Source organism: Molothrus aeneus, chromosome 14, assembly GCF_037042795.1.
Source record: "Molothrus aeneus isolate 106 chromosome 14, BPBGC_Maene_1.0, whole genome shotgun sequence".
Classification (NCBI taxonomy): domain Eukaryota; kingdom Metazoa; phylum Chordata; class Aves; order Passeriformes; family Icteridae; genus Molothrus; species Molothrus aeneus.
The window spans coordinates 1,328,763-1,356,638 of NC_089659.1; the positions used below are offsets into that span (position 1 = coordinate 1,328,763).

The 27,876-nt window shown below is 45.4% G+C and overlaps 1 protein-coding gene across 2 annotated transcripts; it reads left to right on the forward strand.

Moving 5' to 3' along the window:
- Window positions 1-264: 264 nt before the first annotated feature.
- Window positions 265-26,188, forward strand: MTMR8 (myotubularin related protein 8). 2 transcript variants are annotated; one of them, XM_066559386.1, is made up of 14 exons: window positions 265-341; window positions 1,841-1,963; window positions 2,844-3,006; window positions 5,112-5,269; window positions 6,789-6,917; window positions 8,555-8,689; window positions 10,944-11,076; window positions 12,468-12,577; window positions 13,840-13,965; window positions 15,547-15,596; window positions 16,173-16,373; window positions 16,743-16,871; window positions 18,046-18,172; window positions 20,720-26,188. In XM_066559386.1, the coding sequence occupies exons 1-14, from the start codon at window positions 318-320 to the stop codon at window positions 20,945-20,947; spliced, it is 1,836 nt and encodes a 611-aa protein (XP_066415483.1). In that variant the 5' UTR covers window positions 265-317; the 3' UTR covers window positions 20,948-26,188. The 2 variants fall into 2 exon arrangements, with proteins under 2 accessions (XP_066415483.1, XP_066415484.1); XM_066559387.1 differs by lacking the exons at window positions 265-341; window positions 2,844-3,006 and having other exon boundaries at window positions 1,886-1,963.
- Window positions 26,189-27,876: the final 1,688 nt, after the last annotated feature.

Here is a 27,876-nt window from a genome sequence, read left to right on the forward strand (position 1 = left end):
ACATCCCGAGGGCTCCGGGCACAACCCGAGGGCTCCGGGCACAACCCGAGGGCTCCGGGCACACCCCGGGAGCTCCGGCCGCACCCCGAGGGCTCAGGGCAGCAGGTCGGGGCGCACCCCGTGCTCTCCGGGTGCATCCCGTGCTCTCCGGGTGCATCCCGTACTCTCCGAGCCCGTTTCCCGCTCTCCGGGCGCTGCCCTCAGCCGAGATGGCGGCGCTGGCGCGCGGCTCTCGCGAGGCAGGCGGGGCTGGGCGGGGCGGGGCGCGCGCGCCCTGATGGCGGCGGGGCTGCCCCTCACGGCGGGGCCGGGCGGCCATGGAGCACATCAGCACCCCCAAGGTAACCCCGCCGCCCGCGGCCCCGGCCCGCTCCCCGCCGCCGCTCCCTCCGCCGTCCTCACTCCCCCGCCACGGAACGGCCCTCGCGGCTGCGGGTGGGGGGGTCGCAGCCGCGGTCCCCCGGTGTTGGTGGCTCCGGCGCTCTGTGGGGAGGGGGTTGCAGTGCTGGGCAGAGCCCCGCTTTGGTTGCAGTGGTTTGGGGACGATTCCGGGATGTTTCCTTTCTGTCAAAGCGCGGAGGTTCCTCTCAGTCCCAAGGAAGGAACCAAAGGGTGCTTTTCTTTTTTTTTTTTCCCCGTTGAATTAAGTCAAACAGGAGCTACGGGAATGCTGTGCTAAAAGGAATTGCATTTATTCAGGCAGCAGTTGATAATTTCGTTTTCTCCTTCGCTGCAATGAAGGTTATTGTTACTCGTTTTATTCTGTAGAACATTAGTTTGGGGATGCTCCTCACCCCCTGCTCTGAGGTGCTCCGCTGGTGCTGCATGTCTGTAGTGCCCTGAAAAGGGCAATATTGTATTTGATAGTTATATCTGCTGAAAATCAAACCTGCTAAAAGGACACCGAGCCCAGGCCTCAGCTCTCCAATTTATCTGCTGAGATTGTTCCATTTGCACTTGAGACATATGGAAGCTCGCACATTCAATACCCAGAACTGATCTATCATTTACTGCTAAAACATTTGTTTTCATTGTCCATCCAATTATTTTTTCCTATTATTTCTGCTTAATGGCGAAAGAAGAATTCCATCTGCATTCATTAGGCGGCAAATAGGCCAGGAAAAAATCAATCCGGTGCTGTAACATATTTTATTATGTCTGTGCTGAGTTCTTTAAAGATGTTTTTTATTAATTAGCTTGGTGTGGTTTGTGAAATACACTTGGAGGCCAGGAAGTGAATTACAAGAAGTAGCTACTAACAGGGAATGAGCAGTGGGAGGTCAGACTGGAGAGGGCTGTTCCTTTCAGAGCAACATGTTGATCACCCTGAGCCCAGGCAAGTCTTTCCTCTGCAGTTCTTTGTCTTGTTATTTCTGCAGCTTCACACAGTAACAAACTGGGATCATCTTGGCTACAAGTCCAGTAATCCTGTTAGGGTTTGCTGGTGCTGAACCACGGCTGTTTGCTTAACCTTTATGGCTTTAATTCATGGAGAAATAATTTGAGTTTATGGTGCAAGGCTGGCTTGGTGCTGCAGGGGGGACTTAAGACCTTGTGTTTTTCTGTCTTGCTTCATGAGCTGTGTATTAGAAGTTGAAAGAATGGAGCTCAACATGTATTTAGGCAGTGCTTCCATCAGAGCTGGAGGAATTTCTCCTTGGAAGGGGCTGCCAGAGAGGTGTGGAGTCCCCATTCCTGGGGTGTCCAAGGAACAACTGGATGTGTGCTGGGTGACAAGGTGGGAATTAGGCACAGGCTGGACTCCATGATCCCAGAGGGCTTTTCCAGCCTCAGCAATGCTGGGATTCTGTGGTGCTCTCATGGTGTGTTCCTGCTGCAGGTGGAAAACGTGAAGCTGCTGGATCGCTACGCCAGCAGGAAGGCAGCGAGCGGGACCCTGTACCTGACAGCCACACACCTCATCTACGTGGATGCCTCTGCTGAAGTCAGGAAGGAAACATGGGTATGGTGGGCTGCAAACACACCTGGGAAAGCTGCTTCAGGTCACAGGATGGATTGGTGGGGAGAGAATTGAAGGATTGTCCCTTTCCACCCCTGCAGGGACACCCTCCACTGTCCCAGCTGCTCCCAGCCCCACTGTCCAGCCTGGTCTTGGGCACTGCCAGGGATCCAGGGGCAGCCCCAGCTGCTCTGGGCACCTCCCCACCCTGCCAGGGAACAATTCCTAATTCCCAATATCCCATCTATCCCTGCCCTCTGGCAGTGGGAAGCCATTCCCCCTTGTCCTGGAACTTAATGCTCTCATTTCCAGAAGGAGCAGATTTGGGAATTCCAGAGCCATAGTGGTCTTTTAGAGCATTTTGATCCCAAATGCTTCCCAGAAACAGCTGGTTTGGAAGGAAATGAGCACAATGGTGACGTGACTTGATAGAGTTCACTTATGGAATTAGTGTCAGTTCAAGGAATGTAAAAAACTTCTGTAATTTCCTATTTAAAACTCAATATACAAGACCACTAGGAGTGAATTTGCAGCTTTTAGAAGTGCAGATTTATCCTGAAATGAGCCTGTTTTGTTAATTCTAAAGTGAAATGGGAATGACAGAATGTGTTTCATGTGGAGGTGAAAGCAAAGCAAAGTGCATCAGGTAACCTGAGCTGCACATCTGTCTCTGAAAGCAATTTATGTAAATCTGTGTTTTTTCAGTCCTGCTTTAGTTCCCAGGGTTTTGGGTGCAGTTTATGTTTGATGTCACAAACTCATTTCCTGCTGCTCCTTGGCTGCAGGAAGCACCAACAGCTGATTGTATTACAGAGGTTTCCTATCTGCTTGCACTGCTCACAGCTTTATCAGTGACAAATGATGTTTATTCCCTTTTCTCCAGATCCTGCACCACCACATCTCCAGCGTGGAGAAGCTGCCCCTGACCACAGCTGGGTACCCCCTGCTCATCCACTGCAAGAACTTCCACGTGGCTCATTTTGTGATTGGGCAGGAGAGGGACTGCCACGAGGTGTTCACCTCCCTGCTCAAGCTCTCCCAGCCAGGTGCTGGCGTTGGGAATGTGTCCTGGGAATCTCTGGAATGCTCCAAGCTGAGCCCTGGGAAAGCTCTGCTGGGTTTGGGAGGGAGGAGTGGGGTCACAATCAGCATCCAGCAGCAGGGACAATGGCAGGGCTCAGGGAGCTGAGCTCTGTGGAGCAGGACATTGCTTCCAAACTAAACACAGTCTTGGGAGCCAAGGAGGATGGAGAGAGATTGTTCACAGGAGCCTGGGGTGACAGGACAAGAGGGGATGGATTCCCACTGACAGAGCAGGGTTAGGTGGGAAACTGGGAAGGAATCCTTCCCTGTGGGGGTGGGCAGGCCCTGGCACAGGGTGCCCAGAGCAGCTGGGGCTGCCCCTGGATCCCTGGAAGTTCCAAGGCCAGGTTGGAGCAGCCTGGGACAGTGGAAGGTGTCCCTGCAGGGGTGGCACTGGATGAGCTGTTGCAACCCAAACCTCTCTGTGATTTTGTCACTCTCTGGCAGTGGGAGTGACATGGTCTCCCATGAGGAACTTCTGGAGAGCTGTGCAAAGTTCATATCCCAGACCTGGCCACTGCCAGCCCCTTGTGTCACCCAGCTGTTGGCTGTGTGCAGTTCTGCCCTTTCCAGCTGATCCAGGCATTCACAGAATTCCCCAATCCCACAGTTTGGCATCTTGGCTGTGTTTCCAGCAGTGTGGTTAGGCTGCTCTGCAGTGTTTGCTCAGTGAATCCTGTGCTTCACCCTGCCCTGACTTGGAGTCACTCTTGCAGTGTGAGCCAGACACCCTCAAAAGCCTGTGCTCTCTTCTAGCTCCAGCTTTTTATTCCAGCATGGATGAATCTTCAGGCTTTTCTTGCAGGACAGCATTCCACTGGGCTCCTACATGGCTTCTGCCTCTGGCAGCCTCTGCTTTTGGGATGCTGGAACCCATTTTGGAGTTGTGTTATTTCAAGGATGTCATTTGTAGTTGCAATTTGTGATGGTGTCACCAGGCTGAGGGAGGGGAACTAATGGCACCAGGCAGCTTCTTGCTGGCCTTCACACAGGGCTGGGCTGGAAATGCTGTAGGAGAAATGGGCTTTGCCCAGTTTAGATGGTTTTTAATTTGATATTAAGGCCTGTGTCTACTCCTAGAACCCTCTTGTGCTCTTTGGAGTTTTTTTAGCTCTGAAGTTCTGCCTCTGATGCTGTAGCTGGCAGGTTTGTGGTGTTATATTTAAAAGCTGTCACTGGTTTTTGAGGTTTGAAAATTGGATGTCTGGGTAGAGCCTGAAGCGTGGGAGCTGGCGCTGCAGGGGCTCACACCAGTTTCCTTTGGTCTCTACTTAACTGTGTAAATGCTCTTTCTCTTCTCCTTGTTTGTAACAGCACATTTTTGTTGTTTTAAGATGTCTGGGTGTGCTCCCTTCATGGATTTCTGGCAGAGCACGTCATTGCTGGTTACTTGCACACATGTGATGGACAGCTCTGGGTTACCTGCTCAGTACCCTGCTGCTTTATCAGCCTCTGACAGGTTTCCCTCTGTCTCTGGAGCTGCCTTGGGAATCAGCTGGATGAATTATTGGTTGGATTTGCATTTTGTGAAGAGAGGGAAGGAGGTTGGGATGGTAAACGGGCACTTGTCAGAGGCAGCCTGAAGCCTTTGTTGGGCTGACAGCAATATTCCAGACATCCCTCATGTCTTCCAGTCTCAGAATTTGTTGCTCAGCAATGACCTTACAGGTGTGCAGGAGCTGTTGTATGAACCCTCCACAGAAAACAGATCTTTTAGTCCATGTTTTAGTGGTGATGATATAAATCCCATCTAACATGCTTACTACAGTGAATTCAGGAGGAAATCATTGGTTTAGGAAAAATTATATCTACCAACTTGGGTTAAAACACTTTGTTAGAATTAATGTATCTCCCTGCATTTGGAAACTGAGTATTGGAAATTCCTGAGGATTTCAGGATGAATTTCAGCACTTGGTACTATCCCAAACCAAAAATCTATAAAAGTTGAGATGTCTTAAATATTTTGAGTGCTAAAGAGGAGCATTCAATAATTGATTTCCAGAAGCTTTGGCCTCCATGGGTGTCTTTGCATCTCTAACTCGTTGATTTTTTTCTTTCTCCTCCCCAGTGAAACCTGAAGAACTTTATGCTTTCTCTTACAACCCTAAAATGTCCAAAGAGAGCCGGGAGATGGGCTGGAAACTGATTGATCTGAAACTGGATTACCAGCGCATGGGGATCCCCAACGACTCCTGGGAGATAACGGATATTAACAAGGACTATGAGGTAATTCCTGCCCAGAGCAGCCATCCCCTGCACCATCTCCTTGGTGTTATTAATGACAGCCCTGCTGCTGCCTCTGGGCAGGAAGGAGCTCGCTTGGTCTGAGTCAAAGCAATCATCTTGCTGGGGAGTTGCAGATGGTGATGCTCCAGGAGAGTCACCTTGTTGTGTTTGATCCCCCTGGCAAGGGAGCAGAGCTTTGTTTTTCTGCAGAAATGTCAACCCATCTGTTAGGCAAAGCCTCAAGAACCCTGAGCTGCTTTTGGTATTTCCAAAGCCTGTCCCACCTGGCTGGTGACAGATGTGGAGGAGAGAAGGAAATGGCAGCAGTTTGGATTGGTGGGAAATGAGGCAGAGTAGAGAAGGGACTAGGGAAGGGAGGAAGGGAAAAACAGCAGTGGAAAACAGAGCCTGTTTTGCTTTCTCAGTTGGATCTTCTCCTACCTAAGGGCTCTCTGTCATTTCAGTCTGAGCTGCCTGCTGCTGTTATTTTCCCTGAAAGGCCAACTTGGATCTAAACAACATGAAACAAAAGCATTTGTCAGCAAGCTTGTTCAAAATCCTGCTCCACATTATTTCCCTTTTTATTTCCTCTGGGGCTGTGTGCAGTCAGACCTGGCTGTTGAAAAGCAAGGCAAGCAACTTCAAGGAAGACACCAAGATATTTGTAACCCTGAATCTCTTTCCCTGGTAACTTTCTTTACTTGAAGCTCTGGATTGAAGAAATACAAGCCTGTGCTGTCAGAGGTGGCTGCCAGTTTTACCTGCCTGTGCCTGGGGGGGCACTGAACTGAGCTCTGATGTGAGAGGTGCTGTTTCCAGTAGCTGCTGTGGCCTCTCAAATCAGTAATCACTCAGAGGCTTTGCTTGCTGCAGTGGAACTCTCAGGTGCTTTAGAGTTTCCTCATGGTTTGCAGCCTGTTTTAGAGTTGTCAAGCCAGATGTAAAGCCAGGCTTGGAGAGCAACTTATCTTTGAAGTCCATGCTGCACAGACTGTGCTTGTTTGAGGAGAAAGGATGAAGCTGCTCTCTGAGGATTCCACCTGAGTGCTGGAAGTGATTTCCAAGTTGCATAACATTTAGAGAAAACTTTTAAAATAGAGTTAATTTCTCTTTTGTGGAAAGGAGTTCTTGGCTGTGAGGGTGGGCAAACTCTGCAATAGAATTCCCAGAGCAGCTGGGGCTTCCCCTGGATCTTTGGCAGTGCCCAAGGCCAGGCTGGAGAGGGCTTTGGAGCACCCTGGGATAGTGGAATGTGTCCCTACCCATTGCAGGGGGTGGCATGGCTTTAATGTCCCTTCTGTAACTCTAATTTAGAAACTTCCATGACATTTCTGCATTTAAGGAACTTCTTTGAAGCTGCTTTGTGCAGTCCAGTTTTTAGGTTCAGCTGCAGAGTTGACTGTTTCCTGCATTCTTTTCCTGAACACCTCGTAACCTAATAAGCTAAGGATGAATTTTTCATGAATTTTGAAGTGCTCAGGAGCAATATCTGGTTTTTTTTTGCTCTGTTCTCCCTCAGGTTTGCAGCACATACCCTCCTGAGATCGTGGTGCCTCGAGCTGCCACCAAGGCCGTGGTGATGGGAAGTTCAAGGTTCAGGAGCCGAGGGCGGATTCCGGTGCTTTCTTACTTGTACAAGGAAAACAACGTTAGTGCTTCACTGCCTGCTGCCTGGGGGGAGTGAGGGCTCTCCTTTTTGTCCAGTTTCCTTCTAATGGAAGGAAAGAATAAGATAATTATTAGATTTGAGGCCTTTGAGAACTGTGCTTCTCTTAATGGCTTTCATTCTGAGTCACAGAATGAGCTGAAGGCAAATACTTGGAATGCATCCAGAGCCCTGCCAAAAGCACAGACTTTCCAAGCTTCCTGTTGGGAATTTTTTCTTAATCAGCTTTCAGCAATTCCTTCTGATGTGGGGTTTTTTAATCTCCTCTTTAGCTATATTGAATAATGTTTTACCAAGTTATATGTTGACTTGGCTGGATTTTCTTAGTATTGAAGAGGAAGAACCACCCTGAAATAAATCCCCACTAGTCCAGAATAAGTGAAGGTTTCATTTTTTTTTTTTTTCCACTGAAGACCAGAATGTAAATTTGTAACTTTGCTGCCTCAGCAGTGTTTTAGATGCTGATCTTAGGAAAATTCAGTCACAGCCAAATTGTTGTTTTCCTGAGGAAGCGTGCCTTGACCTGGGCACTGCCTGGAGTTGTGCTGGAAACTAATGAAATTTCCTTAAAATACACCCTGTGCTGCTCTGAATGTCCAACAGCAACGGAGAACAAAAACTTAAAAGAATGGTTTAGAATAGAAACCAAATGGAAAACATGAGAAATTGCTCCCTTCCAGTACTTTCTGGAGGCTCATGGAAAGGAGGGAGAGGGACTTTTATATGGGAACATAGTGACAGGGCAAGTGGGAATGGTTTTAAACTGCCAGAGGGCAGGGATGGATGGGATATTGGGAAGGAATTGTTTCCTGGGAGGGTGAGCAGGCCCTGGCACAGGTGCCCAGAGCAGCTGGGGCTGCCCCTGGATCCCTGGCAGTGCCCAAGGCCAGGCTGGAGCACCTGGCGATAGTGGAAGGGGTCCCTGCCTATGGCAGGGGGCAGAATGAGATAGTTTGAAGGTCCTTTCCACTCAGCCATTCTGGGATGCCATGAACTGCTGACATTTGGGGTGGTGACCATCAGGCAGAGCAGGTGGAGCCTCCTCACCCTCACTACTGCAAGTTCCCCAAAGTTGTCACTTGTGAAACCTCCCAGTGTGTGTCCACTGCAGCAGCAGCTGCTCAGAAGGAGCACAGGGGGCAGTTAAACTGTGACTATGAGAGGTGTGGGGCAGGAGGAGAGGCTGAAGCTGTGAGCCCAGGGGCAGGAGGAGAGGCTGAAGCTGTGAGCCCAAGGGCAGGAGGGGAGGCTGAAGCTGAGCCCAGGGACTCTGGGACAGGAGGAGAGGCTGAAGCTGAGCCCAGGGAAAGGAGGAGAGGCTGAAGCTGTGAACCCAAGGGCAGGAGGAGAGGCTGAGGCTGTGAGTCCAAGGGCAGGAACAGAGGCTGAAGCTGAGCCCAGGGGCTCTGGGGGAGGAGGAGAGGCTGAAGCTGTGAGTCCAAGGGCAGGAGGAGAGGCTGAAGCTGAGCCCAAGGGCAGGAGGAGAGGCTGAGGCTGTGAGCCCAAGGGCAGGAACAGAGGCTGAAGCTGAGCCCAGGGGCTCTGGGGGAGGAGCAGGGCACTGGCAGCAGGCTCACCCTGTGTCTGTGTGTCTGTCTGTGTGTCTGTGTGTGTTGCAGGCTGCCCTGTGCCGCTGCAGCCAGCCCCTGGCCGGGTTCAGCGCGCGCTGCCTGGAGGATGAGCAGATGCTCCAGGCCATCCGAGAGGCCAACCCCGGCTGCCCCTTCATGTATGTTGTAGACACGAGGCCAAAGGTACCTCCATGGGCTCTGGGCTGCTTTTAAATCTCTTGTGAATGTGCAGTGCTGTTCCCAGTTCATTCTGTCACAATCCTGGGTCGGTCAGTCCTGCACAGGAATGTGGGATTGGGCTCCTGGTCCAGGGTGTACGGATGGAATGTGAAGTTGATCCTGAGGGTTTTTGCCTCCTGGGTTTGAGGTTTGACAAGGTCTCTTGTGTTGAGATGGCCCTGAGGTGTTGGAAAGTCTCTTTCCCAGCCCTGAGACCAAAGAAGAAGACAGGGTTCCTGGGCTCTCATTCTCAAGGCTGTTTATTTTCTCTTATCTAATACATTGTCTTTCTGACCCTCTGAGGTCTGTCTAGCAGGTTGGGTTGAGGGACCCTGACTGCCCTTGGGGTGGTGTTATTTTTTTATACTAAAAACTCTGTGTACTTTATTTACAATAATTTTCCAATACCTATCCCCTATGTTAGACAGTCTGTCCCTGCTCTAAACCAGTCCAAAAGTGCCACCATCACAGCAGAAGATGGAGGCTAAGAAGAAGAAGGAGAAAGACAGGACATGCCCAGATTCCTCCATCTTGCCTCCTGAACCCCCATTCTAAATCCCCAAAATTCTACTTTTTCTCCCTGTGACAAATTCACTAACATTCTACTCAAACTTTTGTGGCTTGTAACTCTTCCCACAAAGTTGGTTATTGTTTCCATGGGCTAAAATCAAAGGCACAGGTGTTTGTGACTCCGTGCCAAGGTCTCTGAGCCCCTGCCAGGGTCTGGAGTCCCCCAGGGCAGCCAGAGCAATGTCCTGGGTCCTGACAGAGGTTTGTGTTCAGGATGACCTGATGGAGCCTGATGGTCCCTGGCTGGGGCAGTGAAGCTTTTTCCTGCAGAGTCCTAAAGGATAAAGGAGAGAACTGGAAGTGGAGTTGGAGAGAAGCCTCAGGATTCAGTTCCACAAGGCTGAAGTGCTTCTACTGGCAGATTTGGGAGGAAGTGCAGCTCTGAAAAGCAATCCCTCCCCTTTTTTTTTCCTTTTAAAAATAAGACTCATGATGGAGCTTAATACAACTCAGCCCCACTATTTGGGGCTAGAACTTGAGAGCTGAGGGTTTATTTGAAAGGAACTATTTGCAAAACGCAAATTTTAATGACTGTCATCTTGAGAAACTGAGTTTAGAAACCAATTCCAATGATTCTCCTGTAAACATAGGGATTAGAAGTGTTGTTAGAAGCCAGTTGGAACACAAGGGTTTTCATAGCTTTCTGAAAATGGAGCTTTCTGAGAACCTGCTCCACTGTTCAGATCTTGCAGTTATTTTATATAAACTACAAGATTAGTTAAACTGTGGCAAGGGCAAGAAAGAAAGTGTATTTTTGGGGAAAACAGGGAGTGTTTCCCATCTTGCTCCAGTGGGTATTTTGGCTTTTAGTGTGACATTCCCTGGAGATCCCTGTTCTGCAGTGATATGTGCATTTCTCCTGGGACACACAGCTGCCAGTGGCAGAGATGTGCCACTGAAATCCATAGCTGGTGGCAATTTGTGCTAAAGCATTTGGTGACAAGGGGAGAAGTTATAATTGGTGACACTTCTTGTAAGCCAACCTGTCCCATTCTGGCAGAACTGAGGCACTGGGGTTATTTCACAGTTCTAAAGGTGTCTGCACCATATCTGACTCTTCTCTCCCAAGAGCTGCCCAAATTGATACAGGGGGGTTGAGCTGCTTTGTTTTCTGTCTGCACCAGAGATGTCCTGGTAGCTCTTGAACTGGTTTGGGCAAGGTTAAAGCAACTGATTTCTTTTCTGCTTCTGTCTTGCAGTTGCTCTGTTCTTTCTGCTCAACTTCAATGTTTCTGGGTTTCCCTCAGGTGGTTTAATTTTCTCTGTGCATGTATGTCTGTGAAAATTCCCTTCCTATTTCTACTACCATGTATGTAAAAATGTTAAAAATGCCTTTCCTAGTTCTGCTTTCCTGTGGCTGTCTCTGAATTTCCTTAGGTAAACTCAGTTAGGTCTCTGCTAGCAGAAACTGGGGGTTTATACTACCCTAAGCAGGATTTTAATGAGCCTCTGACTAATGAACTGCAGTAATTTTAATGAAACAGCTGAAAGAACTGTCTGGGAGGTGGGGAAGTACAGCTGAGGAACAGCTTTGTCCAGTACATTTTCTGGGAGATTTAAACAAAAGAAAAAATGACTTGCAAAACAGCCTCTGAATTTTGTTGTGATTTTTCTCTTTCTTTTCTCTTCTGCTCCTTGAATTTGCCAGTTGAATGCCATGGCCAACAGAGCTGCTGGGAAGGGCTATGAGAATGAAGATAATTATGAAAACATTCGTTTTAAATTCATTGGCATAGAGAACATCCATGTGATGAGGAGCAGCCTGCAGAAACTGCTGGAAGGTGGGTACAGCCCTGGAGGGCTTTGTCTTTCTTACCCCTCTGGACAGAACTTCCTGCCAAACATCCAAATATTCTGTGCACAAACGTGTTCTGATGGAAGCAAAGTCAGCATCTTGCTTTGTTTGCTGCATTCAGGTGACTGAGAGTATTAATGCTGTTAAAATGCTTTCCTGCTTGACATGTTCTTTGTTCTTGTGCTTGGTTTTAAAGTGGTTTAAAAATAGCAACTAATACTAAAAGCATTCCTTGGTGAATGTGCTAAATGAATAGAAAAAGGTTAGAGAAATATTGCATTTTACAGCTAAGACAGTCTCATTGTTGCTTCCTGACTTATTGAAGGAAAACCAACAGAGGTTGTTCAGAAATGCTTTTTGGGGTTTGCTCTATTTGGATTATTAACAGTATTTCTGAGTTGGAATGCATGCTCTTCCAAAGACTTGAGTCTCATACATACTTGGTTCTAACTTTTCATTTACTTCTGATTCCTTTTAACCAAACTCTTCTACAATGTATTAAATGAATGTTTTAATATATAAATATATGAAAATGCAGAGTAATTAAGCTCATTGTGATCATAGGGAGGAATGCAAAGCAGGGCAAAAGAGTCACCTGAGATTGGGGATCCAGAGGGTAATGAGACCCAGAGTTTCATCAATAGAATTTTGGACAATTGTGCAATTCAAGTGCTGTCCTCCAAAATAGGAGTTTAATATTTTAGTAAGCACCATAATGCTCATCTGTTTTCCAAAGTAGTTGGGTAATTGGTGCTCCCAGGTGGCCCTGCAGGATCCATGGTGACCTTGGACACAAATGGGGCTGTTCCCACCCAAAAGAGTGGCCTGATCACAGCTCTGAGTCCTCAGTTGCCTCTTCCTGACAGATTTATTTTGTGGTGGGAGAAAAGGCAGAATAAAAACTTGTTTGCTCCCATGTTCTTCTCCAGCAGTGATAAAATCTCATTCACTGGGGCTTGTGGAGTGTTCTGAACTTTATTACTCTAAGTGTTTTCTGTGCTGGGTTTCATTAGGGCAGCTGAGTTGCCTTCAAGGTTAGATTTGTTATTTCTGCCTCTAAATTAGAGAGAAATAACTTCAAATCTTTGAGAAGTCAGTGAGTGATGGTAGATGTGATGGTAATTTAGAGTGAAGCAACAGCTCTTTACTGGAAAAACCACAGCTGAATAAATAATGAGTTACCCTTTAAACAAAGAGCAGGAGGAAATTTCCAGAGCCTCAAATTCTCACAAAACCAGCGATTTTTTAGTTACAAATTCTAGATACAAAACCATTAGTGTGTCCTTTAGACAGGCTATTGCTGCAAGCACTTTAAATTTTCAGGGGGATAATGAGGAGGTGCAGGGGGTGCTGTTCTGACTCTGTGTGTGCTCCCAGTGTGTGAGATGAAGTCCCCCTCCATGAGCGATTTCCTGACGGGGCTGGAGAACTCGGGCTGGTTACGGCACATCAAGGCTGTCATGGATGCAGGTGTCTTCCTGGCCAAGGTAAAGCTGCTCTCCAGCTGCAGTCCCAAGTGCCTCCTGCTCTGTTGGAGACTGCTGCTGGGGTGGGAAGGTGGCTCTGAGGAGGAGGTGTTGTTCAGATTGGTTTAATCTCTCCAAAGATGTTGGGTCATGCAGCTGCTGGGCAAATACAGGTCCTCTGTCATGTATTGTACCAGGGCTTTTTTAGAGCTCATGTGAAACAGAAGATCACAAACTGTGAATAAATTACCTTTATAAACCTTTCTATATAGCAGTGCAAACAACTCCTAACCCTGTGCTCGTTATTCACCCACTGCTCTGCTTGAGTTGAGGGATTGTTTTCACTGGTTTATTTTCTCCTGGTTTGATGTGATGTGGACACTGATTTTGATTATTCAACACAGTCCTCATTTCTGCAGAGCTGGTGGCTTTGCAGGTCGGGCAGAAGGAAGGAAGGAAGTCACTCAGGAGTGGTACAGGGTGTGCAGGAAGTGTGTGGTCAGAGGAGTGAGTAGTAAATGTTGGTTGTCTCTCACAATTTGCCCACATCACGAGCAAGAAACGTTTGTTTCTCTCCTGCCCTAAGTGGCAGAAGGTGATGGGATAGGAGGAAGCTGGCATCAACTCCTCTAATTTATCTTGAAGTTCTGATCCCTGGGTGTCCAACTGTTTTTTACTCATCCACCAAATTTTTTCCTCAGAGGAAGAGCCTGGCAATCCTTGGCCTTCCAGAGATCACAGGGCGTGACTGTGTTCACAGGGATCTGAGGATGAGGGAAGAGACGAGGATCTGACTCCATGTTTCAGAATGCTGATTTATTCTTTTTTGATATATATTAAAACTATACTAAAAGAATAGAAGAAAGGATTTCATCACAAGGCTAGCTCAGAATAGCAAAAGAAGGAATGATAACAAAGGCTTGTGGCTCAGACAGAGAGTCTGAGCCAGCTGACTGATTGGCCATTAATGAGAAACAACCCCATGAGCCCAATCCCAGATGCACCTGTTGCATTCCACAGCAGCAGATAACCATTGGGTACATTTTGTTCCTGAGGCCTCTCAGCTTCTCAGGAGGAAAAATGCTAAGGAAAGGATTTTTCATTAAAGATGTCTGTGACAACGGGGGCTGTTTTTCAGCAGCCTGCTGCAGCCTTTGCTCTAGCTGGGGCTTCTCTTGATGGGCTGGTGCGTTTCCACAGGCCACAGGAGAGATGGCCCAGGGTTTTGGGGTGGTGCAGGTGGGGGACAGCCTTTCCCTGAGCCCTGTGCTGTGTCCCTGCAGGCTGTGAGGGAGGAGAGGGCCAGCGTGCTGGTGCACTGCTCCGATGGCTGGGACCGCACAGCCCAGGTCTGCTCCCTGGCCAGCCTCCTCCTGGACCCCTTCTACAGGACCTTCAAAGGCTTCATGGTAAGGACATGCTGCACTTCCAGTGCCAGCAGGCCCTGGGGAAGGGCTCAGGCCATTTCCTGGGACATGTATGGGTGACCTACATAAAGCAGCTTTGGTTCTGTAATGAGCTGGAATCGCTGTGAGCAGCACAGCAGCTGCTGATTGACAATTCTCAAATCCTTGTTTCCTGCAATGTCTACATGGGAGCCACTAATGAGACATCTCAGCAAAGGATGCAGCTCTGGCAGCAATCCACCAAAAAGTGCTGGAAGAGTTTGTCCTGCAGGTCTCTTATCTGCTGGGATTTGAAATTGGGTGAACTCAGCCCTGTTCCCTCTCCATCAGTCAAATCTGCATCATTTCACACCTTTTTTAAAGCATTTCATTTTCATTTGGCTGTTTGCCTTTAGTGTAGGCTCTTTCTTAATTTGCAGCCAACCCTGCATGAATTCAGGGCAGTTTGTGATGTTTCTTTCCATTCATCTCTGGTTACATACCTGAAGAGCTGCTCTGTCTCAGGAGAGCTCCTTGAAGGATTCCCTGAAATCAGAACAATGCAGATTTTGCCTTTTCCAGTGTCAGGACTGTTTCTTTGCATTCCATGCTGGTTTTATTGTTTCTATTTTTGTTTCTGGATTATACTGCAGTCTTTTAACATCAGCACATGAAACATCTGCCTGGTTTTTGTCCCTGAACAATCCTGCATGAACTCAGAACAGGATTTCACTCAGGAGCAGTGACAGAGACACATCCCTGTCTGTCCTCATGGTTTGTGGGCACAAGTCCCCTGACATGGGCTTATTCCTAAATTAATTAATCAGCAGTGCAAGGAATGGAAAAATTCAAAAAGCAATTTAAATGAAGTTTTCTAAGAACTCTGCTGTGAGTTTTTGCCTTCCTCCTCTTAATCTGGATGATGATAGCAGGAATTATCTTTAAATATGTTCCAGCAAAGTAATGATAGATGCAGCTTCAGTCAGGTGGTTCCTTGTGAGATATCTGTAAGGAAAACAGATTATTTTATCATGTTCATCTGTAAGGTAAACAGATTATCTTATTTATCTGTAAGGAAAATAGATTATTTTATCTTATTTTAAGGAAAACAGATTATAACAGTTATCATTTCCTATAACTATGGGCATCTCTTTTAAAAATGCCACACAGTTGTTCTGATTCATCCTGAACTCATTACACAGCTGTACTTCATATATTTCTTTTTGTCTGTTAAACATTTGTTGAACTCCACTTGCTGATTTATTTTGCTGAATATCACAACACTCTTTTCTAAATTAAATAGCACAGTACAATATTAAGCTGTTCATTCTTTGAACTCAATATATTTATATATTATGATTTTAAAAACTCAGAAACACCTTCAAAATGATAGTTTTGAAATGAGTTCTGATTCCAGCAGGGCCATTGCCTTGGTAACTGGATAATCTATAAATCACAATTCCTGTTCCCATTGATTTCTGGGGATATATTCATAGCAATAGGGTCAGCAGGTTGTCAGCTTTTTAGGTTTTAACATCAAAGGTTTCATTTTGCTTTTTTAACCAAATTAATGCTCTTTTCTTAATCTCTGCTTTGAACCTGCAGGTCCTGATAGAAAAGGAGTGGATTGCAATGGGCCACAAGTTCTCACACAGGTGAGAGGGGCACATTCCTCTGGGTGGGGAGTGAAACCAAAACTGTCTGCAGGTTTAGGGGATGCCTTGAAAAATTGAAATTAAAAGGAGAAAACATTGGGAAAATATTGGCATTGGTGACACAGAGCCAGAGTCTGCTAAGGCTAAGTCATAATAACTGCTAAGTTATATCATCACTGTGCTTTTATTCTTTACAAAGTCATGGTTTGAACTCTGCATGTTTTCCTACCTGCAAATTCTATTATCTGAGGAGTGCTAATCATGGAATCACAGAACCATGAAGGCTGGAAAAGACTTCCAAGATCATCAAGTTCAGCCAGCACCAGCACCAGCACTAACCCATGGCCCCAAATGCCACATCCACACATCTGTTGAGCACTTCTAGGGATGGTGACCCCGCTGTGTCCCATCCATAGTGCTCCAGCCAGACCTGGTAATTCTGGTAAATCCCTGGGACAGCATCTCAGCCGCTTTCCCAAGATCAAAGCATAAACCTGACCTGGAAGAAAACTGATGGCGAGGGGACATTTTGTGGTGGGTGACAGAGGATTTATTCTGCTTTTTGCACCTCTGTAGGTGTGGTCACCTGGATGGGGACCCCAAGGAGGTGTCCCCTGTGTTCACACAGTTTGTGGAGTGTGTGTGGCAGCTGATGCAGCAGTTCCCCTGCTCCTTCGAGTTCAGCGAGCGCTTCCTGCTGGAGATCCATGACCACGTCTACTCCTGCCAGTTTGGCAACTTCCTGGGCACCTGCCACAGGGAGAGGGAGGAGCTCAGGTGAGCTGGGGGCTCCTGGAGCCAGCAGGCCACACATCCCCTGGCATGGCTGCAAAAGGGTGTGTTTTATGCAACTGGAGATGTGGAATATAACCATTTATCAAGGGGATGCTACCCTTAACCAAACGGGAGGAAAGAATATGAATTATATCCCTAAAAATGTGGTTTGGTTTGGAGCACAACAATAACTTGCAGATATCCCTTCTGGACAGGAGAGTGTCCATTTTAATATCCAGTGCTTATGAAATCTATCACATCCAACATAAAAACAATTCTTAGCTGCCTTAATCTAATTCTGCTCCCAACAGCTGCAGTTATTAATCCACTTGCTGCTTTTTTTAGTGATCAGATGTTCTTTGTACTTGCCAGAATCTTTGAGAAGACCCATTCCCTGTGGCCTTTCCTCTTGCAGAGGAAGCAGGAGTTGAGAAATCCTTTGTACAGAGGATTTACAGCTTACAAAGAGCTTCAACCAAACACTCTACCTTTCAGTTTCCAGTAAGTGGCTCAGCTAAGAAGGGGAAGGAGGGGGACGTTTCTTTCATTAATAACTCATGTTAAATCAAATAAATTTGCACTGATTAGCTTGGTTTGTTTTACCTTTCTCCTCCATTCCTCAGGCATAAGCTAAGAGGAGCAGTGCAAAGGTAAAATAAATCCAGATGCTGTAATTTAAAATAATATTTGTAATTTGGTGTTGAGAAAAGAGGGTGGGGAAAGGCAAGGAAAAGCAGAACTTCAGACAGAACCACATGCACCCCCTGACTGCTTGCTCTGTCACACTGAAGTGTTTGAAACAGTTCCTCTTTTCCTCCTTTTTAATGTATATTAAGGAAGTCTTTCAAGCAAGAATTTTGGTGCCCAGTTCAGGATTGTTCCCAGCTTTGTTCCTGCTTCACTCCTGGGCCCTGCTGAGAGAGAGGGAGATGAAAATGAGATTTTAAGTGCTGTGTGTGCAAATGAAAGTTGGGAGGTTGGGCTGATGCTTTGTGATGGCTGCCCTAGAACAGAGGCTGGACAGAGATACAGAATAAGGCAGGGATTTATTAAAAGGCCTCAATGGATGCACCTTGGGCAGCACAAGAGCCCAGCCAGGGCTGCACCCAAGATGAACCAAAATGGTCACAAAAATCCTTGACTGGTCATGGGGTCTCTCACTTTTATCAGTTCTGGAATTCATTGTCCAATTCCAGCTTTAGCCCCTGCAGTCCCACCCTGCTTGTTTTTCTCTCTCAGCCCACGGTGTTTGTGCTCTTGGGCTGAGATTTGGATCATTTGTCCTTGGTCCCCAGCTGGAGCAGGAATTGTTTTGTCTCCCTGCTCTGTGCACAGAGCTCACCATCCCCTCATATGCAACCAGATCCACACACTAAAGCAGCACAGAATCTGAAAAATATAAAAATGACTGAGGCATCAGGGCAAACTAAGGAGTGGAAGATAAGCTGCCCAAGCTTCCAATAAATCTGCTATTTTCATCCTATTCTAATATTTAGTTCCAGATTTTTTAACTTGAAGAAAAGTTCCCCATTGCTGCGGAATTTAATAATCCAATGCTGTGGCAGGTTTTCAAATTAATTCCTAATCTCAATTTATTACAAATATTAACCAGCATCTATTTGTTGGCAGTCATGTCCAGCTGAGGCCCTAACTGCTGTTTGTGGCTGTTTTTGAGGTTCTGGTGTGGGATGTACAACCGTTTTGACAAGGGCATGCACCCCAAGCAGAGCGTGCTGGAGCAGCTGCTGAGCTGCCTGAGCCACAGCGTCAGCCTGGAGGACAGCGCAGCCCAGCTGGAAAACGTGAGCCACAGGGGCTTGGAAGGGGGAACTGACAGCAATATTGGCCTTCTCAGAGAAATATTGTGATAGAAACAGAGAAATATTGGCCATTAAATGTAGAAATTGTAGAATATAAATATATTGTATATATTATATATAAATATATATATAATAGAAATATGTAATGAAAATATAGTAAATAAATATACTGTATTAAATTATACATATGTGTAATAGAAATAGATAAATACTGGCCATTAAATATAGAAATTGTACATGTGTAATGTAAATATATTGTGTATATTATATATAAATATATATAGAATAGAAATATGTAATGAAAATATAGTAAATAAATATACTGTATTAAATTATACATATATGTAATAGAAATATATAAATACTGGCCATTAAATATACAAAATACACATGTATTATATATAAATATGTTATGTAAAAACATAATTAAATATATTATCAATAAATTGTATAAAATCATATTATATAAATATATAAATACTGGCCATTAAATATACAAAATACACATGTATTATATATAAATATGTTATGTAAAAACATAATTAAATATATTATCAATAAATTGTATAAAATCATATTATATAAATATTGGCCATTAAATATATAAATTGTACATGTAATATATATAAATATATGTTATATAAAAATAGAATTAAATATATTATCAATAAATTGTATAAAACCGTATTATATAAATATATAAATACTGGCCATTAAATATACAAAATACATATGTATTATATATAAATACGTGTTATATAAAAATAGAATTAAATATATTATCAATAAATTGTATAAAACCGTATTATATAAATATATAAATACTGGCCATTAAATATAGAAATTGTACATGTATTATATATAAATACGTGTTATATAAAAATAGAATTAAATATATTATCAATAAATTGTATAAAACCGTATTATATAAATATATAAATACTGGCCATTAAATATAGAAATTGTACATGTATTATATATAAATACGTGTTATATAAAAATAGAATTAAATATATTATCAATAAATTGTATAAAACCGTATTATATAAATATATAAATACTGGCCATTAAATATAGAAATTGTACATGTATTATATATAAATACGTGTTATATAAAAATAGAATTAAATATATTATCAATAAATTGTATAAAACCGTATTATATAAATATATAAATACTGGCCATTAAATATAGAAATTGTACATGTATTATATATAAATACGTGTTATATTAAAATAGCATTAAATATATTATCAATAAATTGTATAAAACCGTATTATATAAATATATAAATACTGGCCATTAAATATAGAAATTGTACCTATATTTTATACAAATATATATTATATAAAAATATAATTAAATGTATTATGTATTATAAATATATTTTATAAAATAATATTACAAATTTGTAAATATTGGCCATTAAATATACAAAATACACATGTATTATATAAATATATTGTATAAAAGAATACATATATATTATATAAATATATAAATGTTGGCCATTAAATTTTACATTATATATATGCTAGAAATATATTATATAAATATATTGTATAAAGATATATAAAATAATAATATAAATATATAAATATTGGCCATTAAATATACTATATATTATAAGCATGTATATTATAAATATATATATGATAAAATTATACATATATAAATATTTAAATATTGGCACTTATTTCCCCTCTTCTCATCATATAAAATCAAATCAGATAAATATACTGACAATTCATGCAAATTCATTAAACAGGTCTAAAAATAATGTAAGTAAAACTACCTCTTTATATCTCCCCTAGGAAAAAGAATCCTGTTGAAATTTTAGTTTAAAAATGTGAGTGGAGTTGTTTTGTTGGGGATTTTTTTGCCATCCCCTGTTGTAGGGCCAGGATCCAAGTCAGCCCTTCATTTCACAGTAAATGCCATCCTTACTTTGCTCCCAACATGGATACTCTGTGCCTTGGATATCATTTAGAGCTCCTGACAATGACTGATGTTTGTGCTATTTCGAGGTGCTGGAGCTTTGTTCTGTCCCTCTTCTCCAGGGCCCTGCCAGAATCCTTGGGCTGAGGTCAGGAGGTGCTGACACCAAGGCAGTGTAAATGGCACATGAATCAAACCACATGAACCAAGCAGCTGGGTGAAAATGAGGGCTCACTGACAGACCTCGTTGGGATAAAATCCCCCAAGTATCCCCAGAGAAATGAAAACACAATTTTTAAAATCTACCAGTGAGAAGAACATCAGTGCCCGTTGCTGGGTAATGTGAATGCTGAAAACTTCAGCTTTATTGGTTAAACATTGATGTTTGTGTCAGACATGGCAGATCTGTGTCCAGGTATTTCTGATGTTTGTGTCAGGCATTTGAGGATTCGTGTCCAGCTACTTCAGTGCTGGATTTCAGAGCTGGAAAAGAGGCACTGCCACAGGGCTGTTGTGTTGACACCTGGTTTTTGTCCCTCTCTGGCATCTAGGTATTAATTATTTGGTTTTGTGCCTTTTCATTTGTGCAGAAACTCCCTATCCTGGACGGCCCCTTGCCCAGCAAAGGCTGCACCTCACCCAAGGCGGGAGCTGCTGCTGCCAAAGCCCCAACTCCTCCTCAGGACTGTGCAGAGGGAGCAGCCCCTGTGCTGAGCAATGGCCCCTCCCTGGGGCAGCAGAAGCACAAGGAGAGCCCAGCCCAGCCCCAGGATCTCGGAGCCTCCAGGGAGGACGGGCAGGCTCAGCACCAAGGATGAGCTCTGGGAGCTGCTGGGAGAAGCTCTGGGGAGCTGCTGCAGCCCCCATTTGCAGCTGAGTGTGAGTAGGGGTGTGCAGGGCTGGGGAGCAGCTGCTGGGGGACACCTCCTGCAGCTCAGGTGATGCAGAGCTGCCAGGAGCCTGCCTGGCATTCCTGGGAACTTGGCTTTCAGTGGCAACACGTGCATTTCTGAGGGTTAGGGCTGCCTGCCAGCTCTGCTGTTTGAGGCTGGAAGAAATCTTGCCAATTCCATGAGGAGCTGGGCAGTAACTGCAGGAGGAAGGATGCAAATCCCTCTGTTCTCAGTGGTGGTCCAAGGTCATCTTAAAACAAGAAAAAATTTCAGTCTGTCTTCAAATGATAAAAACCCCCCAACTTTTCTTAGCTGTGAATGAATCTCTGCATGGACCCTTGCCTTGTAGCAGAACTGATTCATGTTTTGTTTCCTATGCATATTTGTTACACAAAACCAAACCCCCTGTGCCTTCTCTGAGACTGTGTCCATGTCCAGCCAGGCCACTGCAGGTTTTGTGCTGGAGTTTGCAGTGTGCTCTTGGTCCTGTCTGTAGTCAGTGTTTGTGAGAGGTTTCCTTCTGCTGCAGCTTCTCCAGGGTTTTTGTTGTTCCTCTGAGTTCAGCAGCTTTTTCCAAGCTGACCTCTTGAAGAGCCAGCTTTGGGAGTGCAGAGCCAGCCCATAACACATGGATTTGTGATAAGAGGGAGGATTGGAAATGAGGAAAGGCAGCAGAACATTTATGTGGAATTTTTCTCTCTTATTTTATGATCTTGTTTAAACTGAAGCAAGAGAGTAACTCTGTTCCAAGGTGGAATCATTGATGAGACAGCAGTTACAGCTGGGGCTGTGTTCTGGTATTGAAATGGGGCCTGAAATGATAAAATCACTTGCTGAGTCATTCTAGGGAATGTTCAGATTCCAGGAACTTTAGGGATGTTTTGTCTGTCTCATGAACAGTATCTCATGGCAGTGAACTTGGGAAGAAACAGAAGAAGCAAGGACTTCTCTCCCAGGGATTGGGTGTCACAAATGAGTGCTTGAAGGTCACCCAAAGAATCCTTGGGAGAGGCATCAGCAAAAGCAGGTTTGATATAAAAAAGTGTGACCAAATTCATTTGCAAGGTTGACTTTGTTACTTATTAAATGGTTAAAGCACACAGAGAAAAACTAAAATAGAAAATCAGGCAATCTAAAACTACAATCAACCAGCGTGGAGGCTGGGGATGGACAAGGGTCAGGAGGAAATGGAATGAAATGAAATGAGGGAGATTCTCCTGTTGAGTCACAGGGTTCAGAGTGGAGCATCCTCCCAGACTGAGCCCTGGAATTATCAACAGTTCAGGCCTAAAGGTTCCCTGGGATCAGAGAATCAGTGGCAGCACTTGAACTCAAGAGCAGAGAATCAGCAGGTAAGGAACTGAACACGGGGTTTATGTAGAATTCCCTGTAAGCACAACAGGAGCTCCTTAGAGGCTGAACTCACAAATCCAAAGTACTCCATCCTCCAGGAGAGCAGCATTCCCAGTGCTTTGGCTCTGGCACAGCCCCAAGGACCAGGTCCAGGTGTATCCCTGGGGAAAATTCCCCTGCAGTTCCCTGTTTATAGAGAGTTGCTTTTATCAGAGTCGCTTTCCAGCCTGGCTGCAATTTGGGTCAATATCTTCCTCTGAAAGGTCAATAACAAAAATGTTCCCCTTGCCTTGTTACTCAGGCAAGAAAAATCAGATTCCAGGGCTGGTGGCTAAACCCAGGGGTTTGTAGCTCAGCCCTGGGAGCAGCCAGTGTTCCTGATAAGCTCAGGGTGCTGCTTATCAAGGTCAAGGCCTGAGGACATTTCTGAGATCGTGGTGAGGCCTTGGGAGCTTGGAGGATTCCCCTCCCCAGAAAGCTGTGCCACTGTCCTTGTTCTGTGCTGGATTGCACAGAGTCCCCCTGTGCAGCTTTGTTCAGGATGCTGCTCTGCCCTCTTCTCAAGCTGTTGTTTCAATTGGGTGCTGCCATCAAGTTTTTAAATCAGATTTTCTCTTTCATAAAAAGTTTGGAAGCCAACTGAAAATATTTGAGCCTTCCCACTCTCCAGTGAAAGCAGAAACATTCCATTGTAACAGCAGAAAGTGCAATAAAGTGCAATAAGTCTGCTCATGTGCTTTTAACCCTTGGTGAAATCACTGGGTAGATCCAGTGTCCAAAACCCAACCCAAAGCTCCCTGAGTGGCTGTTCTGGGTAAGAAAATACCTATTTTATAAAGCACATGAAAGATCCAGGGAAAAAGAGAGCACAGAGTTTCTCCACTGCCTGGAATGGCAAAGAGGAAGATTTTTAGTATTGAGGGTTTTCAGACTTGAATAAAGTTGTTAAAGAAGGAGTGGGTGCTAGGAGAGTGATTGATTAAAAATGGAACACTGGAAATACTGACCCAGGTGTGACTGATGGATCAGCCCTGTCTTTTCTTTCCAGGGGTAATGGGCAACATCCATCCCCAAATCTGAGAGAAAATGGGGCATGAAGCCAAGACAGGCACTTCTTAGGAGCAGTTATTCTATGGATCATCAGTTCTTTGAATATCTTTAATAAATTCTCTAATTTTCATTAGAGATCTAAAACTGGAGAGGGTTTTGATTGACGACTGAGGGACTTAAAGGTGTCATTGGTTAATTATTGTACAAATCCAGCTTGCAGAAGGCTCCTGGAAATGTTTGTATGGTGCTTTGCCTTTGGAATTGCCATTGGAGGAGTTTAATAACCTTTCCTTGTTCATAAAAAGGTTGTCTCCACAAAACTCCAATGTTACTACAAGTGTGTACAACCACCACCAGGTTATTCAGTGTTGTAAGCTTGGAGTAATCTTGCTGCTTTTAACTCCAGTGGCAAAACAGAGCCAAACCCAAAAATTAATGTCTTCTAAACCTCTTGGATTTCATGTGTGCAGGCTCAGGCAGAGGCTGCAGTGTATCAAAAGCCTTTCATGCTGATGCTGGAATTTAGGGGCTGGAAAAGATTCCAGGGTTTCCTCTTTTTCCACGAGCCCATGGTTTGAAAACCAATGAAGGAGAAGCTTTTTGGTTTTGGTGGCAGCTTTGGGCTGTTTGAAGAGCAGAAATGAGGAGCAGCTCAGAGCTCTGCAGTGTCCTGAGCTCAGCTGGGATCTGCTGCCCAGGAAAGGAGTGTTCCCTACCCTGGAGCATCCTCTGCTGCCCAGGAAATCTGTGTTTGCTGCCCCTGGAGCATCCTCTGCTGCCCAGGAAATCTGTGTTCCCTACCCTGGAGCATCCTCTGCTGCCCAGGAAATCTGTGCTCCCTACCCTGGAGCATCCTCTGCTGCCCAGGAAATCTGTGTTCCCTACCCTGGAGCATCCTCTGCTGCCCAGGAGATCTGTGTTTGCTGCCCCTGGAGCATCCTCTGCTGCCCAGAAAATCTGTGTTTGCTGCCCCTGGAGCATCCTCTGCTGCCCAGGAGATCTGTGTTTGCTGCCCCTGGAGCATCCTCTGCTCCCTGGAAGTGTGGAAGGAATGGAGGAGCTGTTACTGCAATTGGGAATCTGCTGCTGCTGCTGCTGCTGGGGAAAGTTCCTGCACCTGATTGATTCCTAGGGGAGCAGCTGTGCTTTGTGAGGTCAGAAATCCTGCTTTTATTTGGAGCAGTGCAGTTCTTTCCATTTGGATTCCTGTCACTGGGAGAACTGGGAGGGAGGAGAGATCTGATTTGCTGCAGATGGGCTCTGCTTGTGGAAAACTCTCCCTTTTCTGGAGCTGCTCCTGCCTCTCCAGGACATTCCATGGCTTCTCCAGGACATTCCATGGCTTCTCCAGGACATTCCATGCCTTCCTGCCTTTTCCCAGTGTCTCCTGTGCTACAACCAGGTGTAACCTTGTAGTGGCCTGTCATACTCTGTGTTAAAACTCCTACTCTGAAGCACAAGAGGGACTGGTGGAGCTTCATTTGAAATGTCTTAAATGTGAACTTTGTTCTGTGGATTTCTAAATTGGGGTTTTCTTCTGCTGTTGTTGTCACCTGTGGGAGAGAAAATCCAATTGGTGCTGTTTGCTCTGCAGGGAAAAAGTGGGAATAATTGGGTTGTCCATAGTTTTAGTTCTCCATGGCCTCTTTAGGGGTGAGGAAAAGCAGTTTGTACAAGCTTTTAGGTCTGCCTCGGTCTGTTCTTGTGCTTAGTGATTGCCTTTCCAAGTTAATTCCTTGGAGTAAAAATCCACCTGCTCTGATCCAGAGCCATCCTGGCTGGGCTTGGAGGGAGCTGGGGACCTTCAGGAAGCTTCTCCAGCCCTGCAGGGTGGGATTTGGCAGGAGCTGAAGGTGCCCAGAGCCCCACAGGATCTCCAGGTGGGAATGCTGGTGTGGAGCAGCCCTGGGGTGTTGTTTCCATCACCTCTGGGAGCAGAGAGCCCTCAGAGGTGCTCCCAAAGCTGAGGCAGCCCCAGGAAAAGCCTTGGAAGGGGAAGAACTCCTGTTGAGGCTCCTTCATCCTTGGCAGGATGCAGTGCTGGGTACCCAGGAGTGGCCAGGAGCATTCCAAAGGGCTTTTCCTCTCCTCCCACCCCTCTGCTCTGGCTGGGGTTGTTTTTATAGGGACCTCTCCCAGCTATTCCTGGTTTCCATCCTTCCCTCATGCACATCCAGCCATTCCCTGGGGGAAGAACCTGCTCTGCATGTCCTATTTATGTTTAATTATCACCCAGCACTTGATTAATTAGCTGAGGAAGGAGGGGATGGTAAAGCCTGTGCTTGGGACCAGGCAGCCAGGTGGGCCATCATTAGGGCAGGTTTGCTAATGACATTAATGAATGTGACCCCCTGGGAGCTGCAGGAGCAGGGCAGGACCAAGGGGTTGTTTTTATATCATTTCTGTATTTCCATCTCTTTAATGGAGCAGAAACTACTGGAGTAACTCAGCACTGGATCCCATCCTCTGGCTGGATTTTCCTTGGCATCCCGAACCTGATCCTTGTAGGAATGTCCCTAAAACTGTGTCTAGTGCTGGCTGGGAATGTCCCTGTGGCTGTTTGTGTCTGTGTCACTGCTGGGGGACATTTGTGGGGGATGAGCCCCAGTTTGTGCCCTGAGAGCTCTGTGGGGCACTTCAGTTCCTGCACTGCTTGAAGCTGATCTTGTCTAGAGGAGAATTGTGTCTGTTTGTCCCATGGAGTCTCTCTTGGATTGCAGGTATTTTTATTCCCTACAAAAATAAACACTTGGCCTTTTTAAAGGAAGTGGCTGCTCTGTTTATTGGGTGGTAACTCAGAACCCCCCACTTGGAAAGGTGGAGTCACTGAAAGGATCTTAATTAATGAAGTGAGTGTGGAGCCACTTCCCCTCTGCAGAACAGAAATGGGGTGATCCCCCTGGTTTGGGGGTATGGGGAGTGCAGGGTGTTAAAAACAACCCAAAAAGGAACATAACTAATGGAAAAAAGGGAATATAACCAATGGCACTGTACAAATCTTGGTGTCTTCTGCAAATTGTGCTATTCTGAGTATTTTTAAATTTCAATTCTCCTTTCTATGTTAAACCCAAGTGTCTCCTCAGTGTTTCCTTGCTCCTGAGGAGCTGTTCTGTCCCTCACTCACCTGGCCAAGGTGTCTCCAGGCTGACTTCCACAGCTTTCTGCTGCAAGGAGCTGACTCCCAGCTTCATGGGGCCAGTGAAGAGATGTTTTCTGATGGCTTCAGAGTGAAGAACCCCCAGTCCAGCTGATGATGGTATCCTGGAAAAATGCTCTTTTATCCCGTTCTTTTTAGTCACGGGTAGTGAGGTGTTAGAGATTTGAGTGCAGACAAATTCACCTGAGAGGGGAAGATGCTCAAGAGGGAGATTCCAGGTACAAAACTTCCCTGGGAACCCTGGAACAGACTCCAGACCCATCAGTTGGCCCCTGATGAATATTTTCCACCTTAAAAATGGGAATTTTCTATGTTTTAAGGGCCTGGCACTGGAGTACACTCAGTCCCTGGGTGTTTCTCAGGCTTTTTCACTTCTTGCTAATTTTAAATGTTCTTAATGCTGCCAGTGAAATCCTTCATTTACCTTAATTAGGCTCGCTTTGCATTTAATTGGATTATTAACATTAACACTGGCTAGAATTGATAAAGCTGCAATTTAATTTGGGGGAAATTAGGACCAAAGGTGTGATAATTGGAGCTGCTTTGGGCTGCAAACAGCTCATGGATTCCAGTGTTCTCCTGGAATTTTATTTTCCTTCTCTTTGGGGGAGTGGAGGGTATGAGAGGGGGATACAAAACCTCTCTCTCAACAACAGGTCTTGGAGCTGTGGGAGAGAGGGAAGGGATGCAGTGTGAATGGGAATCAATAAAAACCTATAAATAATCCAAATCCCCATGGATGAAGCAGAGGGCTCTGGGCTGGGCACCTGGGGCTGCCCCTGGATCCCTGGCAGTGCCAAGGCCAGGCTGGGCACTGGGGCTGGAGCAGCCTGGGATGGTGGGAGGTGTCCCTGCCATGGCAGGGCTGGAATGGGATGGAGTTCAAGTTCCTCCCAACCCAAACCATCCTTTTATCTGTTTTCCAAAAGGAAAGGTGCAATGGAAGTAAAGAGATGAACTCCTGGGGCTCCAGCACTGCCAGAATTCCTCAAGGAATGACTCATGGAGGAGAAGCAGCATGGCTGGATTCCTCCTTCCTTCCTAACTCTGTATTTTGTGTGTGGATGCACCAAATAAATCAGGAATTTCCAGCAGCAGGGCCCTGGCAGGGATGTGCAGTGCAGCCAAGGGATGCTGGGCTGCTGTCCCTGCCCTCTCCTGGGTGATTCCTGGGTAAGAAACACCTGGGTAATTCCTGGATAACATCTGGGTAACACCTGGGTGATTCCTGGGTAACACCTGGGTAAGAAACACCTGGGTGATTCCTGGATAACATCTAGGTAACACCTGGGTA

What these genes read in the sequence shown, in the direction of transcription:
- MTMR8 (XM_066559386.1), top strand. Translation starts at nt 318, where the DNA reads ATGGAGCACATCAGCACCCCCAAG. An exon ending in AGCACATCAGCACCCCCAAG is followed by an intron (nt 342 to 1,840) that starts GTAACCCCGCCG and finishes TTCCTGCTGCAG; the next exon opens with GTGGAAAACGTGAAGCTGCT. An exon ending in AAGTCAGGAAGGAAACATGG is followed by an intron (nt 1,964 to 2,843) that starts GTATGGTGGGCT and finishes CCTTTTCTCCAG; the next exon opens with ATCCTGCACCACCACATCTC.